The sequence below is a fragment of the Nothoprocta perdicaria genome, unplaced genomic scaffold (genome assembly GCF_003342845.1).
Source record: "Nothoprocta perdicaria isolate Ctin4 unplaced genomic scaffold, notPer1 scaffold_130, whole genome shotgun sequence".
Classification (NCBI taxonomy): Eukaryota; Metazoa; Chordata; class Aves; order Tinamiformes; family Tinamidae; genus Nothoprocta; species Nothoprocta perdicaria.
This window is the reverse complement of record NW_020454428.1, coordinates 612,662-627,704: the sequence shown is the minus strand read 5'-3', so window position 1 is coordinate 627,704 and position 15,043 is coordinate 612,662. Positions and strand designations below refer to the sequence as shown.

General features: G+C 40.2%; 1 protein-coding gene across 2 annotated transcripts in view; it reads left to right on the top strand.

Moving 5' to 3' along the window:
- Nucleotides 1-1,486: 1,486 nt before the first annotated feature.
- The window catches only part of MAP3K7CL (MAP3K7 C-terminal like), a 29,784-nt gene continuing 16,227 nt past the window's right edge, over nt 1,487-15,043 (top strand). The window contains exons 1-4 of one of the 2 annotated variants that reach the window (XM_026033668.1): nt 1,487-1,854; nt 3,919-4,065; nt 4,589-4,697; nt 12,720-12,781. In XM_026033668.1, the coding sequence (XP_025889453.1) occupies nt 4,628-4,697; nt 12,720-12,781 (132 nt within the window). In that variant the 5' untranslated portion in view covers nt 1,487-1,854; nt 3,919-4,065; nt 4,589-4,627. Of the gene's footprint in view, nt 1,855-3,918; nt 4,066-4,293; nt 4,329-4,588; nt 4,698-12,719; nt 12,782-15,043 lie in introns of those variants that run through there. The other variant, XM_026033666.1, reaches the window with a different exon arrangement.

The window sequence follows — 15,043 nt, the reverse complement described above, 5'->3', positions numbered from 1 at the left end:
CTTTATTTTATGCCATGTAATGAAGTCACTCATGCAGTGTAAGTACCATCTGTCCACATAAGGCACAGGAGAATCTTGTGATTTGGGGGAAACCCTGGCTCCATGGAAACTGAAGCACAATATTATTCAGTGGTTTCAGTGGAGCCAGGATTTTCTGCATCTTTAAATAAATACTTTGAAAATAATTACTCGCCGAGCTGGAGATCAATATCAACTGCTGATGGCATTGTGTTATGGAGTATTATTAGCAGYGATGGCTGTGAGCAAAGACAAATCTCGCTCTCTCTCCTTCCAAAGGGGACACAGAGGGAGGAATCCTTGCTCTTTTCAGGACCAAATTAAGAGCAGAAAATGGTGAGCCTGGTCAGGGGCATGTTGCTGCTTTTGGCTGCCCCTTTGGGCCAGAGCCTACAGTCTGATCTGGGAGCACAGTACTCATACAGAGAAGACCTCAGCAGATGCCTAAGTAAGGSAATTGCTGTCTGATACCCTCCGGGRTCAATGCTGGAGGAAGGAAGTGTAGGTAGAATATCTTAGCAGTTTAGTCATCACAGAGGATGAAAAAGGTCCTTTGAGGCCGCAAGGGCAACTCCTGGATTCCTGAGATTTGCACCAATCAGACCAATCCCAGGCTAAGAAAGAGAGGCGAGATGAGGGCGTGAGGAGAGATGAAATTTGATTTAGGACAGGCCTTCACATCTCCACATATCCGGCAGCCTCTGCCTTCCTCAGCTGAGCCCGGAGATTCGAGCAGTGCCTTTAGAGGAGATTTCTGTTAGGTGAAGGTTTTGCATTTGGACTTCTCAAAAATACAAAAGTGCAAGCAGAGGAGAGTAAATACAATGATAATAGAGCTAATCATTCTGTAATTGCTCTGCATTATCCTCCATTTGTTTTAATCACTGTGATAGCAATCAATCAAAAAGGGTCATGTAGGCAGGCTATGTGATACAGCTACAGCAGATACACCCTGAAGCTGCAGAAGGGCTTTTCCGTTGTGATATTTCGAGATTTATCTATTCCTTGCCTGCGCTTCTAAAAGCAGCAAGCGCTGCCAGTAAGACCCATGCCAGTAAATCCCTCGTGTTCAGTTGAACCCCACGTTTAGCCTCACCCTCGCCCGCCCGGCTGCAAACGCGCGCGCTCTCACGGCCGCCGCGCCGGGGAACCCGCTCCCCGTCCCCGGGCGCTGCGATCCCGGCGCGCGCTCCCAGCGCAGCCTCCGTGCAGCGAGGCCAAGGCGGAGGCGCGAGGGCAGCCCTCGCCGCTCGCCTGGACAGCCGCCGCTGCCGCTTGATCGTGCTGCCGCTGCAGCCCGTCCAAGTTGGCAATGTCACCCCGAGCTGATTGGAGCCTCAGACATTTTTGCTGACTGGAGTCATGCTATCTTTGCCAGTTTGCTGGAATAGACACAGACACTGATTGGGTCATGCTGAAAACATTCCTGTCCCATGAAGCAAGTCTGTTTGTATTTTAGGTTGGCCAGGACTAATGAATTAAAAATCTTGCACTCACCGCAGTTTGCTGCTTAATAATGCCTGTGGCAGAAGGATTTTTTCCTCCCCGAGGCGTGACAGCGTCGTAACCCCCTGCCACGGGAAAGGAGAGGAAGGAGAAGCGGAATTGTGGCGAGAAGCGGAAAAGGGCGACTTTCGGGGCGGCAGAGCCCGTGGGAAGTGCAGGTAGCAGCATGTTGCCCTGACAGCTGTCCCAGCTCCTCAGAGCGTGTCAGCCTGTTGCCATGCAGCAGGTGCAGCCTTTTCTTTTATTGAAGCCTTAGTGCATAGAGGCAGCGAGAAGCCAAGGCAGTGGCCGGCCTGGGATTATACAAGTGCAGACACTCCACTAAGTGAGGTAAGGCGACAGGTGTGAAAACCGGACTAAATTGATCGAGCTGTAGCAACACTTTATCTCAGCTCTGATAGGGATGTCTTTTTTTTTTTTTTTCTTTTTTTTTCCCCCTTTTTTTTTCCTATGGAAGCATCAGCCGGCTCTTTAGGCAATTGCCAGGAACAAGGGGGCTGCTCATTCAATCCCACTGCATTCCACAGGTTGCCTGCTCGCCCACCTTTCTGCCTACAGAGACACTGCTCCCGGTGCCTGMAGAAAGCCTGGGCAGGCAGCCTGTTCCTGCATCCCTTTATTGGCACGCAGAGCATTCCCATCCCCTTTTTTGTCCCATTTGCTTGTCCTTCGGGATGAAGAGCCTGACGAATCTGCATTAAAAAAAAAAAAAAAAAGTGAAGAGATGTATTGCATTAAAAGAAAAAATTACAGATAGCAGAGTTACTGGTGTATACAGAGATGAGTTTTTTTTTATGTGAATGATGAAAAGGCTCTTTGGGCTGAAGAAGGATTTCACGATTACTCACTGAATGGGATATTGATTTTTGCCCTCTCATGGTGGGTGGTTAAAAGAGGCAATTTAAAAATATCAAAGACTACATAGTATGTGACTGGTATAAGACAAGAGATTTGCTTCTCGCAGTGTTGTTATGGCAATTTTAAATCCTCTGGGTGAATGTATTGTTTTAATTTCTTAGGCTATGATATGTGAAGTATTTTCTAATGTGGAAGACCACTGGTGCTAGTAAACAGATGTCAGGGGAATGTGTGCCACCAACATAGACTCATGTCTTAGAGCCTTGTTCATCATCTACTTTTGTTTTGGTTTACCTTAAATTGGGAAGAATGGAAGGGAAATATGATAAATAATGTTGGGGTAGTTGGGCTACACTTCTTAAAAGAGAGTGAAATATCTCAAATGTTTCTGTAAAAGTGAGGCTCTGAAAAAAAAGAGATCAATAACTTTGAGAAGGTGAAAATTACTTAGTGTAATGCAATGCTCTTCAAAATAGAATATTTTAGTTTATCCCCAGATATCTTTTCCTGAGATCACAAATATACACTGTGGCAGTTTCGTGCACATTTCTGTATCTCTGTCCAGTTCATATTGATCAGTTCAGTTTCTGTGTGCTGTGATTATTAGCAATGGGGCATAAAGAACTGTACTGAAGATCCTTCATGTATCGAGACACTCAGCTGCTAATCAGGATAATTCAAAATAATGATTTTAGAATATTTCTTATTGTTTTCAAATAAACATTTTAAATAACAAATTCTTTGCTCAGATTAATGCTAAGACAGATGAAGCCTATGTAAAAGAAATGCTGAAATGAATGAGCCAAATGCAAGTTTGGTACTCTTCCAATGACAGAGGCAGTGATACCAGGGAAGAATTTGATTCACTTGTGCCTCGCCAAGGAAGATGATAATCCTGTAACATTTTTCTGTTCTACYGATTTTCTGAGATTGCCAATAATTAAATTAAAATGGATAGTTGGGTTTTCAGTACAATGCAATAGCCACTTCACTGAACACCTGCAAAATATCAGTTTAGGAATAGATTGGCTTTTGTTTTCACTAGCTAAGTGCTATGTTATCTATTGACATGTTGTACATTCATTGTATTTTCATAAAGAACTTAAGTTTCTAATCGAGGAGTCATTACAGTAATTTTAAGTGCTATCATAATTGTCCACATAGTTGGTATGGGTACAGTGCACTCTGGATAGCATTGTTTTCAGTCTTAAAATTATTTATTTATGGGCAGATCCTTTGCATGCATCAAGTCCCATTGACTTCATGTTCTGCACACATGGAGCTAATTAGGAGATTAACAGCTGTGAATTTTAGCAGCCTTGTGCTCGCTATACAAGGAAGATAACTTTATGTTTAATAGACTTGTACCAAAGCTTAGTGTTCTAAAGGATAAATGTATATAATAGAACCATGACTGCAACTTTATTTGGAGATGGTTTATGTACTAGTACAGATAAGCAGTAACTAAACTTTCTGTTGCTCAGTGACTCTATGGTGCTCTGCTTGAAATGAATGAGTAGTTTTCTTAATGCACAGGGTTTCATCTCACTGAAACCACTTTTTGGAGCTGGTGGTCTTGGAAGAAAGAGCAAAGGAGTAACTGAGGGTCCCGATCCGGGAGTCAAACCCATGCAGGCAGACCCCTACCTCTGCGTAGAGTTCCACTGAGGAAACACCACCAAGGTTTGGAGAGCCTGTTACCTTCCTGACCATTATGCGTGTGTCTACGCGGCACAGCTTGAGTCGGGGAGCATGGGCGGAAGGTAGGAGGATGGGTTCCTCCTCGTTGACACCATCTGGAGCGGTGTGCACGTTTCCAATCACATGGCAGCCTTGGGGTCAGGTTACTCTCCACTCCCCACCCCTTCTTCCTTCTTCACCTTCAGAACCAGGCGGCATTGCCACGAGTCAAGGCTTGCTGAGGGGCAATGGCAGGAAGCAAGCAGGTGAGGAGAGGGGACGCYTCCTTTGCCACTGCGCTATCTAATCTGCAAATAACAGAGGAAGGGCAGTCTCTGCGCTGAATTGCACTTAAATCCTTTTTAACTGGAAAAAAAAATATGAAATGGCACTCCCTTGACTTTGATGCTGAACATTGCTTAGCCGGAATGATAAAGGCAGCTATGAATGCATGAAAAACATTGTAATTCGTTTGTTGGATGGTGTCATGTGCTCTGTAATGAATGTATTGTTTRTATTATTGCAGCTGGAACAAACAAGTAAAAGCGTTGACTCGAGTGCCCACATGATCACCACCGCCAGAGTACCTGCTGATAAGCCAGTGCGAATTGCCTTCAGCCTGAATGAGTCCCCAGGTACAGTGTAATTTACAGAGAGATCCATAAAGAAATAATTGCTTTTCACATTTTACGTGTTCTTGCTAATGTTTACAGTATTGAGTGAAGTCCAATGTTATGGGTGGATTCTTTTTTTCCTGAGTGATAGCGTATGATTGGTTTTACTGCCCAGTAACTTTTAATGTTTTCATTAAAAATTTCACTGGATGTAAATCACTTGACTGACATTTCAGATGTTAACGTTCTTCCGACAGCCTGTAGAACATACTTAGATCTGTAACTAACTATCAAATTTATTTGCATGTATATCAAATTTGGGGTTGTTTGGGGGTCTGCTTTGGGTTTTTTTTTTTTTTTTAATAAAGAGAAGAAAAGATAAGAACTTCATACTGAAGGCTAGAACAGGAAGAGTCCTTCCCTTCAGCAGGAAGGCTGAAAAGTGCCACACGTGCCCAACCTGGTGAAAGCTTTCAGGAAACGGATGCCCCACATGGCATGTTCCCCGGCAGAGCAGCAGAAATTCCACTGATGTTTATCCTGTCAGTTAGTGCTGACTGAGCGTTAACTTCCCCTACACAACCTGTGCAGATGTGAGTCCTTTGGATTCGAAAAATCCAAAGGACTTGTCCTTCAAATTTTATTAAGGTCTGGAGAGCTTTGGCATACAGTAAAAATTTGAGTAAAATAAAGTAAATCGGGAGCTGGGAAGCATCCCAAAAAAAATACCAGGTGTGCTTTAGTTAAAGGTGAGTGCCTGAAGGCAAAGAAGTTGAGATGTGTTTTTTAGCGTGAAATACAAGGATCTCTGATAACGGTAATTGAAATCCCCTGTTGAATGCTTTGTGAGATGGCATGCATTGTAGGGGTGCTATGTCAGGAAGCTTCCTGAGCTTTGTGCGAGTACAGTTTCAGCCTGGATACATTTTTGTCATATTCAAAATATTCTGAAATGTACAGCAGATTTCTTAGTTAATTATTATGTAATATTCATTTGTGGTCACAAGCCTGAGGTCGAATCTCGTTGCCTGTGCAAAGGGACTTAAAATACACATTTTCATACATCATTGCACGTAATTTACATTTCATAAGGATAAGTGATACTGAGAAGTTGGGAGAAGGAATATAATGAAATATACGTGGCTGTCTATGAACCTCTTTTTCATAAATTAAAATAATTACATTTTTACTACAGAAACTATGAACAATTCCCAACTCTCAAATTCTAATAACATTATAAATTTGTTAAATTTGCTTGTCTTAAAGAGCAATATGAAAGAAAGAGGAGTGCTCTTAAAATTATGGAGAAAGAATGCTTATGTGAGAAACTAAAGACAGGGAAAGCTGAGACCATGGGAAAATCAAAGAGGGTAGAATAATTTGTGACAAGAGAAGGCAGTAGGAAATGACAGGGTTGTGAATAGCTTGGAAGGAGGAGGACATGAAAGGCAGGAAGCTTTAACTTCCTTAACCTTGCATCATGATTTATTTTTTACTTTTCTATCCCATTAATAATTCCAGTCTCCCTCTTAGAGTTTATAGAGTCTCAGTTACAGAAAGGTAGTATTTGCCATTACTTTTTGTTAAATTTTCTATAATTTTCAGTCATTCATCATGCATATACAAGGSTTCCTGCTGTGTTTTTTTCTTCTTGGCAAGGATACTGTTCTCAGTTTAAACAGAAGTTGTCTGTTTTAAGTGTAATAGTAAAGCATTAAGTGAGGTTACAAAAAAGTTCTTTACTAGGGCTAAGTGGAGTGGGAATCTGTCTGATTTAAAATTTCCCTTGAATTTTATCTCATTTGGAAGGCTCAGTGACAGGTTTCACCAAGTACGGCCGTATTACCCTCCCAGGAGCTGCACAAGTGCTTRCTAGAAGGAACTTGCAGCATAACTAGATATAAAAAGGGGAAATGGAATGTTTCTTCTGGGTGGTGATTATCTCACTGGCTAGGATTGTGACCAAGCGCTGGGTGTGAGAAGCACTGAAAGGAGAGTTGAGACTGCACTCAACTCAAGAGAAGAGGCTTACTTTCTGTTAGCTGGACCTACAAGAAGGGATTTGGCTTATCCTGAGCATACAAGAATAATTTAGTTATGTCCTATTATTTATCAGTCAACACACAATGACAGAAATCCTGGCCAACCTTGTGTAGTATTTTCAATGTGAAAGGTGGCTAACCAATTCCTTAGAAGTCGCAGAATCAGCCCTTGAGCTGCTGACAGGGATGCTATATAGGAATACAATTGTATTATGTCTCTTATTCTTGTATATATAGATAGCTATGTTTGGCTTTTTAACTGAAGTTCACTTAAGCTGGCATCAAACATAGGTTTCCCAGGATGTACCTGCACAACATATAGCACCAGTTTGGCTTTAGGTACYCTTTTAAGTTAAAGAGTTTGCGATATTTTGTTTCAGCTCACCTTATATATTTGGGGATTAATTGAAGTTAAATTGGAATGTGGTATTCAAAAAGTAAAATAAGCATTCCTAAAGGGAAACCTTGCTGTGATTTAGCAACATCAGTTTAATAAACCCAATGAAATTCAGTATGTATTTATTTATATCATTAAATCCCATTTAATGCACAAGTTAAGATAGGCTATAATTGGAGCTTTATTAAATTTGGCATAGTGGATTTGCATTGTGTAATTGTTCTAAGGAAAGCTTTATAAGTAAACAYCCCCCCACCTTACTTCCTAAAATAAAAATCTGAATCTAGCTGAAAARCTTTGCTGGTGACACAGGATGGTAAATGACTGCTTTTGAAATTATTTATTTTGCTTGAAATTAGTCTACGTTTAATAAGCACTCTGCAGAAAAAGCACTGATACCAAAGGCAGAAGCTGACAAGCAGTGGAACATTGTGTATTTGCAAGCATTAGCAAATGACTTATTTTACACCTCGTTGTTATCCTCATGACCATGAAGTTTTGTTTTGCTTTGTTTTTGTAGTTGATAATTGAAGAATTGATGTTCTGCTTCTTCAATAGCTCCTTCACATCCTTTCTCCATCCTCACTTTGGTGGAAATAGCAACAGAGGATTTCCAGCTGACAGTGTATTGATTGAAAACCGTCGGGGGCTAAAATTTACAAAACTCATTTCCTAAATCTAAACTCGGCATACAATTAAATGCCTTGGTTTCTGGAAATGATGAGAACCATTCTGGCTTAAAATACGCTGTTAGCTCCGGAGAGTAGAAATGCGTCCTCTTTGGCTGTCTGTCCAGAGGCTTTCGGCATGGGTCCCTCTTTGGGATCTTTGGAGTGCTTTTGTGATATAAATGAGAAATTATTACTTTAGGAGTTAGTGAGAACATCACAGTACCTTCACTTTTTAGCTAGAGCTTGGACATGTCTTTGCAGCACCATATCTTTAAGCAGTCATTAGAGCTGGACCTCATTAGGACAGGAAGTACCCACTGTTGTCCTGTGTAGAAGTTTGAGAGGAACTTAAGGAAGTTAATCCTCAGAGGGGCAGAGGCTGCGTTGTCTTCACAGGACCTTTTTGGCATAGGTGCAGGCTTACTGAGCTAGAGATATGCTGGAGATGGAGCTTATCTCCTCTGGTATGAGCTGTTGCTATCTTTGGGACATCCACAGCTCTTACGGCGCGAGCCTTCATAGCCTATTCCTGGGTCAGGCGGTGACCGTTCCCCACTATTTTACGAGTGAGGTAACCGCGAGGTTGTGTAAGGTCATCTCAGGCAGAGCTGTGAATAGAACCCAGGGAGTTTCATACACCACTGCCAAGTCTCAGTCACTTAGCCACAGAGCCTTCCAGGATGAATTTGAGAAGTCTGTGTTTGTCTGTCGGTAACCACTGCGGTGGCCACCAGCTCTCGCTGCACTCCCAGGGCCGGGACCGGACCCCCCGAGCCCCTCTTGTCCCCTAGCTAGTTGCACGACTTGCAGCAGTTTGAGCCCTGCTCCTCTGCAAGGGCTGATCCGCTTACAGGATAACAGCCTTCTTACGTTACCAATTTCATTCTTTAATTTAGGAGGAAGAGATCTGAATACACTTGCCCACGCTTGGGGAGAAAAAAATAGTACCTGATCATATAATTAAAGACTGGATCATAACTCAGTTACTCAAGGAAGCAGAGTTGTGATTGGCATTTCCTAACTTTTGAGTGCCTGATTTAGCAGCCTTGATGTGCTTTTAACACATTCAGATTTGTATCTTCTATTTCTATCTACCTTTGCATGCAGGATCTTCTCCAACTGTGAAGATCCTAGAGAAACTGTAATTTGTGAGGTTTTTCTACAAGTGTATTTAGATATTTTCCTTAAAGTATTTATTCATCACAATGGAGCAGCCATATAAGAACATACTAGGCCAGTACCCTTCACTGTCCTAGGAAGACAGTAAAGTATGAGCAATTTTACTTGTTTGTCACCATTGCGGTGCTACTGGGACCTTCAGAAGGGCTGGAACATGATTTGGGTTTGGGTTTGGGCTACTGGGACCTTCAGAAGGCTGGAACATGATTAAATCATTAAGCAAAAATAATGTCAGGATCTGCAGGAAATCAGGAAGAGCTACTCACTTAGAAATCACCTAACATACTTATCTGAACTTTGAAGGCTGGTGCTGAAGTCCCTGACCGTCTCACATCATGGGTTAGTGAGAGTGGCTTTATGGGGGTGGCCAAAACACACATGYGTACATTTTTTCCTCCTTTTTGGTTTTGACCAGAATCTTGACTCRATCGCAGATGCAGCAACATTCTTATTTTAGCATCTTTTTAACAAAATTGGTTTTGTTCATTTATAAATTCAGTTTAGGAGTGATGGAGAAGGAAGGCAAAAAGGTGAGATGCAGTTTGTATTTGGTGTAGAAGCAGCCTGCTTATTTTCAGGTTTGTGAGGCATAAAAAAGCTACTGACAGTTAGAGAAAGAGTCCTTGATTGTATCAATGATGACTTRTTCCAGTCTCAGAATTTATTAAATATTGGCAAAATATTTAGATGAGAAAAGCAAATAACAGATAATTTTCTGGATTCTGTTGTCCAGTGAAGAAATGCAGAATAGAAAAGAACAAATACAAGTAGATAAGCAGATAATTGGGAGGATCTTTTGATCTTCAGAATTGACATTTCATTGACATTGCCATCTCAGGTATTTTCACTGTTTCTAGTTTTCTGAATCACATTTTTAAGGCTAGAAGCCACCGTGATTTAGTCTGACTTCCTGCATAACTCCCAGCCTTTAAGGGCAACATTGATTCTTTTGGAAGAACATGCAGAAGGCTAAAGTTTTCTGAAAATATCCTCGAAAGTGTCTTGGGAGATGAGTGATTGCTGCCATTTCCCTCTCTGTGAAACCTAAGCATGTACTTAATTTTGCCAAATGATTTTTTTTTTTTTTTTTTTTGATTGCTGCCATTTCCCTCTCTGTGAAACCTAAGCATGTACTTAATTTTGCCAAATGATTTTTTTTTTTTTTTGTCATTGCTGTGTTTCTTATTTGGACAAAACTGAAATACATACTGACCTGAAGAAGTAATTTATTTCACTGGAAGCTGTGAGGAAAGTTTTTGTTTATTCTGTGGGAAACAAGCTTGCAGTTAAAGATTTCCATTTTGTGGACTAAATAGTTAAGCTGAGAATTTCAGAAGAGCCTAAGAGAATTAGGAACTCAAAAAAATTTCAAGCCGACAAAGTCCCCAGCTTATCTGATGTGCAGAACATCATACGATTCAAATAAGTCTTAAACTAGCAAAACTAAAAAAAACCCTAGCAGCTGTTCAATAGATGCTAGGGCAGGCCCATTATAAAATGTACTATGGTATGCCACAATGGTTAGGATACCAGTATGTTCTAATTTTAGTACCATTGACTCAGTCACTGGAGTTCAGAAAATAAGCTGGGAACATCTGCTTATTGAAAGGATTTCCTCTCTAATACTTTCTTTCTCTATTTGATCTTTTTTAAAGTATTCCCAAGCTTTTGATTTTTTTTTAATTGGTTCTTTTTTTGAAGGTAATAAAATATATTTTTCAATATCCTGATACAGCTTTAACTTCTTTTTATTACTAATAGATGATTCAGGAGGAAAAAAAGCTAATTTTCCTTCAAAATTTCTTGGGGTTACTTTTGCCTTGTTTCTATTAAGTTAAAATCATCAAATGTCCCTTCTTACTGGTCCTGTACCAAGGGTTGTACTGCTGGAATTGTCAAAACAAATATCAGCTTAACTGCTGTCCACGACTCAGGTCCAGTATCGCTGTCAGAATATTTAACAAGTATTCAGCCAAATATTTGTAGAGCAGCTGTGCTCCCAGTCCAACTGAGTCTTATTCCGTCCTTCCTTTTAGCCCTGCTATATGATTCATCTTTCTTCTTTTAGCATATTCGTCTATTTTTAAATATTGTACAAGAAAACAACAGCAACTTAAAGATAAACACTTTCATATCATGATGATAYAACTCTGTATAATTACAACAGTTTATTTTCCAGAAGGGAAATATTTGGGACAAGGTATAGAAAAAAAAGTATGTGAGTGAGGGATAATAATAATTGTTAGTTTTGGGGCAAGAATCCTGCCCCAAAAGACATAGTACTTCACTTTGGTTTCTGCAGAAGTTCGTTGTTTCGCTTTTGCCTCTACCTCCCTGTATCTTTTTCTTCTCCAAGAATCCCTTCCTAAGACTTTTGGTTTGCATTGATTTTCACAACAACATACAGACTGAGCCTGAGGATAGCTTTTTTCCCTGGTGCCCAACTAGTTGAGATAATGTTTGGACTGTAAATTAGCTAGTATGTTTGCTYATGGTAGTACAAGATGGCTTATTTCAGTTTTTCCCCCAGCCTAATTTTCTGTGTGACCACTGGTGGCAGGGTAAAGAGAGAAAATACATCTGAGCCGTAACGTAGATCCCAGTCTCATTAAGAATATGAGGGATACTGCTTTGACATATGGTTCTTTTAGTCTTTTTGGGACTTTGTTGTAGTGTACAAGTCCAACAGCACAGGGTAGTTTGCAGGATGTGACATACGTTATCAGTTTTCTCCTGTGAGAGACATCCCTGTTTAATTTTGGCCCATTACAAATAATTGACTGCGTAAGCTAGCTCATAGTAACCTTCTCTTTACCTCCCATAACCTGTAGTAAGATACGTCAGCAGTCATCACAATCCAATGCAAAACTGATAGCGTGAAAGTCACTGAGTAAGAARTATTGCGGTGGCCGGTTGTGACGCTACCAAGCATGATTCATATTTCTGATCCCCGTCCAACTGCTAGTGGGCAGGTGTCCACATCACAACGCTGACGTAACTGGCACACTCTGTCCCACCTTGCTGGGGAATGGAAGCCTGTGCTAAAAATAAAAAAATAAAATAAAAGCACAGTTTGGTGGATTGTCACAAATGAAATGAGCCTGTCACGTACGGAGAGTTATCTACAGGTCATAGTAAAGACATTTCTTTACAGCATGAAGTGGTTTATGGTGTTTCACCATTCTAAACGTGTCTGTTTAGGCAACAGGCTTCAAGTTCCAGCTTTGCCAGTCTGTTTTTTTGCGGTTGCCTGTGAAAGGTGGGGAAAAGCATTTATGTTATTGCTGTTTTAACCCCACTAAGCCACTGTACTGTGATGGGGCTTTTCCCTTTGATTGAAGTCATGACCTCTGTGACAGCAGGATGCTGTCTGTCCAAGTTGCTTTAATTCTTTGTACTGWATAGACAGCTCAACAAGAAAGACTGTTTGAATTTGCTGTTTTGTTTTGTTTTGCTTTGTTTTATTTTATTTTTCACATTGTCACATGCTGTATTCCTGTAACTGGTTTTGTTTTGCTTCTTAATCACCACAGTACAAAGTAGAGTTTCTGACTTTTTAACACTTAAACATTTTCTTATTTCTAAGGAGTTTATTAAAGTATCTGAAGTGTAGAAAAGTAGGCATAATGCAAAGGTATTTGARGGATCCTGATACTATAATGGATGTGTTGAATGTACAGCTACATGAACAGATAATTTGAAATGCCTTTTTTTTTAGTAGATATTAGCTTCTAAATTCATGTTTACCTTTTAGATGATGCTTCTCCTGAAAATGACCTCTCTTTGGCTTTTCCAGAGCTAGATCAGCAGCTGCAGGTAAACTTGTTTATTTGTGTGTATGTATTTATTAATTTTTAATTACCCTTCTACTTCATGTTAATTACATTTGTTGTATTAGAAAAATCTGAATGTTAAATTGAGATAGGATTTTCAGTATTACTTCTTTAAATTGTTGACATTTCTTGAGACTTCACATTCCAATATGAGGAAACAACTTTCTTTCAAGAGCTGCAGAACAATCATTTGACATTTTTAATCCAATTGCAGAAAATTATGGCTATTTTTAAAGACTCACATGCTTTTTAAAAATTATTTTTTATAATTACTATGCAAAACCTGGCCAGGAACAATTGCCATACAATGAACAGTTCCTGTTCRCTTTCAATGGGAGAAGGTATGAGCCAGGCATACTATGCTAACACCTGCAGGTTRTGTGAAGATCAGTACGATAACCTTCCTCTGAAGCATTCCAAGAGAGTGTAGAGGTATATTTTGCGGTGACATCTTATCTCTCATCTTGCTTAATCTCCACTGTAAATAATAACATCCTCAGAGCTACTTTAGTTTACTCTGCATAACCAGCAACCCGAGTGGTTTCAGGGCAGAAGAGGTGAATGCTTTTGTGACCAGGCTGCTGTGTGATGCTGGAGCAGCAAGATGAAGCCCTGGTGCATTGCTCAGTGAGACGTCAGTCTGTGGAAACTCTGTGGTTCAGCGGGCTCAGAGCCAGGCCTGTATCCAGGGATTATTTCCCTTTCCTCTGTGGCCATACTGGAGTGTTTGTTGGCCATTGCARGGTACTTCAGATCATCTGTGTCCCAGGAGCATTTAGACTTCCTCTGATATTTCAATATGCAGCCAGTTGTTTCCTGAGTGTAAAGTGAGAATGGCATTAGCAGACCATGTTGTCCAGTGATGTCACCCTTCCTGTCCCCATCAACTAGMGAGACAATACAGGAGTGCTGCTGATCTAAAGGACTTTATTTTCTCTCCTGTTGCTCTCATCAAAAGGAGAAGGAGAAGGAATTGAGAAGGGCAGAGACTCGTTCTCTCCCTCAAATTCTGAGAATAGAGGCAGATTCCTTCACTGGGCATAGCTGGGCAAGATTAAACGGGAGAACAGCTAATTCAGATCTGCACTGAGGGAAGAGGGAAGTACATTTGGTTTATAGTTGGTCTTGATGGTCCTAAAGGACTTTTCCAACCATAATGATTCTGTGTTCGTCTCTTCGTTCTGCTGACCTTCCAGCACAGCAAAGGACAATTGGTATWTTCTCCCTCAGCAGAAATAAATGTGAGAACAGCAATACTGTTTCGTGGCTGAAGTGCTGAACTGAAATTCAAGAAACTGCATTATTTTTCTCACTCTGTCAGTGACAGATTGTGTGATCCTGGAGAAGTTGCTGCATCTCTGTCTGTGCGATGAGGTTAATATTTTCTATCTTCTCTGTTAAAGAACATGGAGATCTGTGGGTGATGAGGGCTCTGAAAGAGCAAAGCATGATTATCATTACTACTACACTGGTATGKAAAAACAAAATTACCAGTGTTAGATGTCGATATTTTACAGGCAAAATGATGATTTCTATTAAGACTTTTACAACCCATTTCTGGAATATATAATGTACTCTGTAAATGTGTACTTTCATGATAGATTGAAATTTTTGCCCTGGAAGCATTCAAGTCCTTTGGATAAATAATAGCCCTTCAGTAAGAGTTTAAGTGCACACAGAGCAATTCCACTAAGTACACTCTTTTGATCTGTTAAGTACTTAGCATTTTTTCAAGAGAAGCCTAAATCTTTCCATTACCTTCATGATCTCAAGATGACAATAAATTCAAAGAAACAATGAAAGATTTTGACTTAGATAATACTCTTTTTATTATCCTTCAGAAACTTTCTTTTTCGCAGTGAGTTCAAAGGATAACTTATGAGACGGATCTGGCTGAGTCAGCCACTCTGAAGTCAGTGTTAGTCCTTTAGCTTTTCAAGCTTATATGTTCATTTATATTTTGATGCCTTTATGCTCAAGCTGAGGTAGTTGTATCAACACAAGGTTCTGAATTGATGCTGTGATAGCAGGGTTTTCTGCCTTAGCAGTAAATACTTGAATTTCTCTGCTTTTGTTAGTCTGGATCACACCTTAAAAGTTATAACTGTTTAATATTATTGCATCATATGTAAACTGCTTTAATGTTTCAAACACCCAACAGCTGCAACAAAGTTATAATTTACCTAGTTGCATTTTCTTATTATTTACATTATTGTTTGTTTTGTTTTATTTTAATTACTGTGAT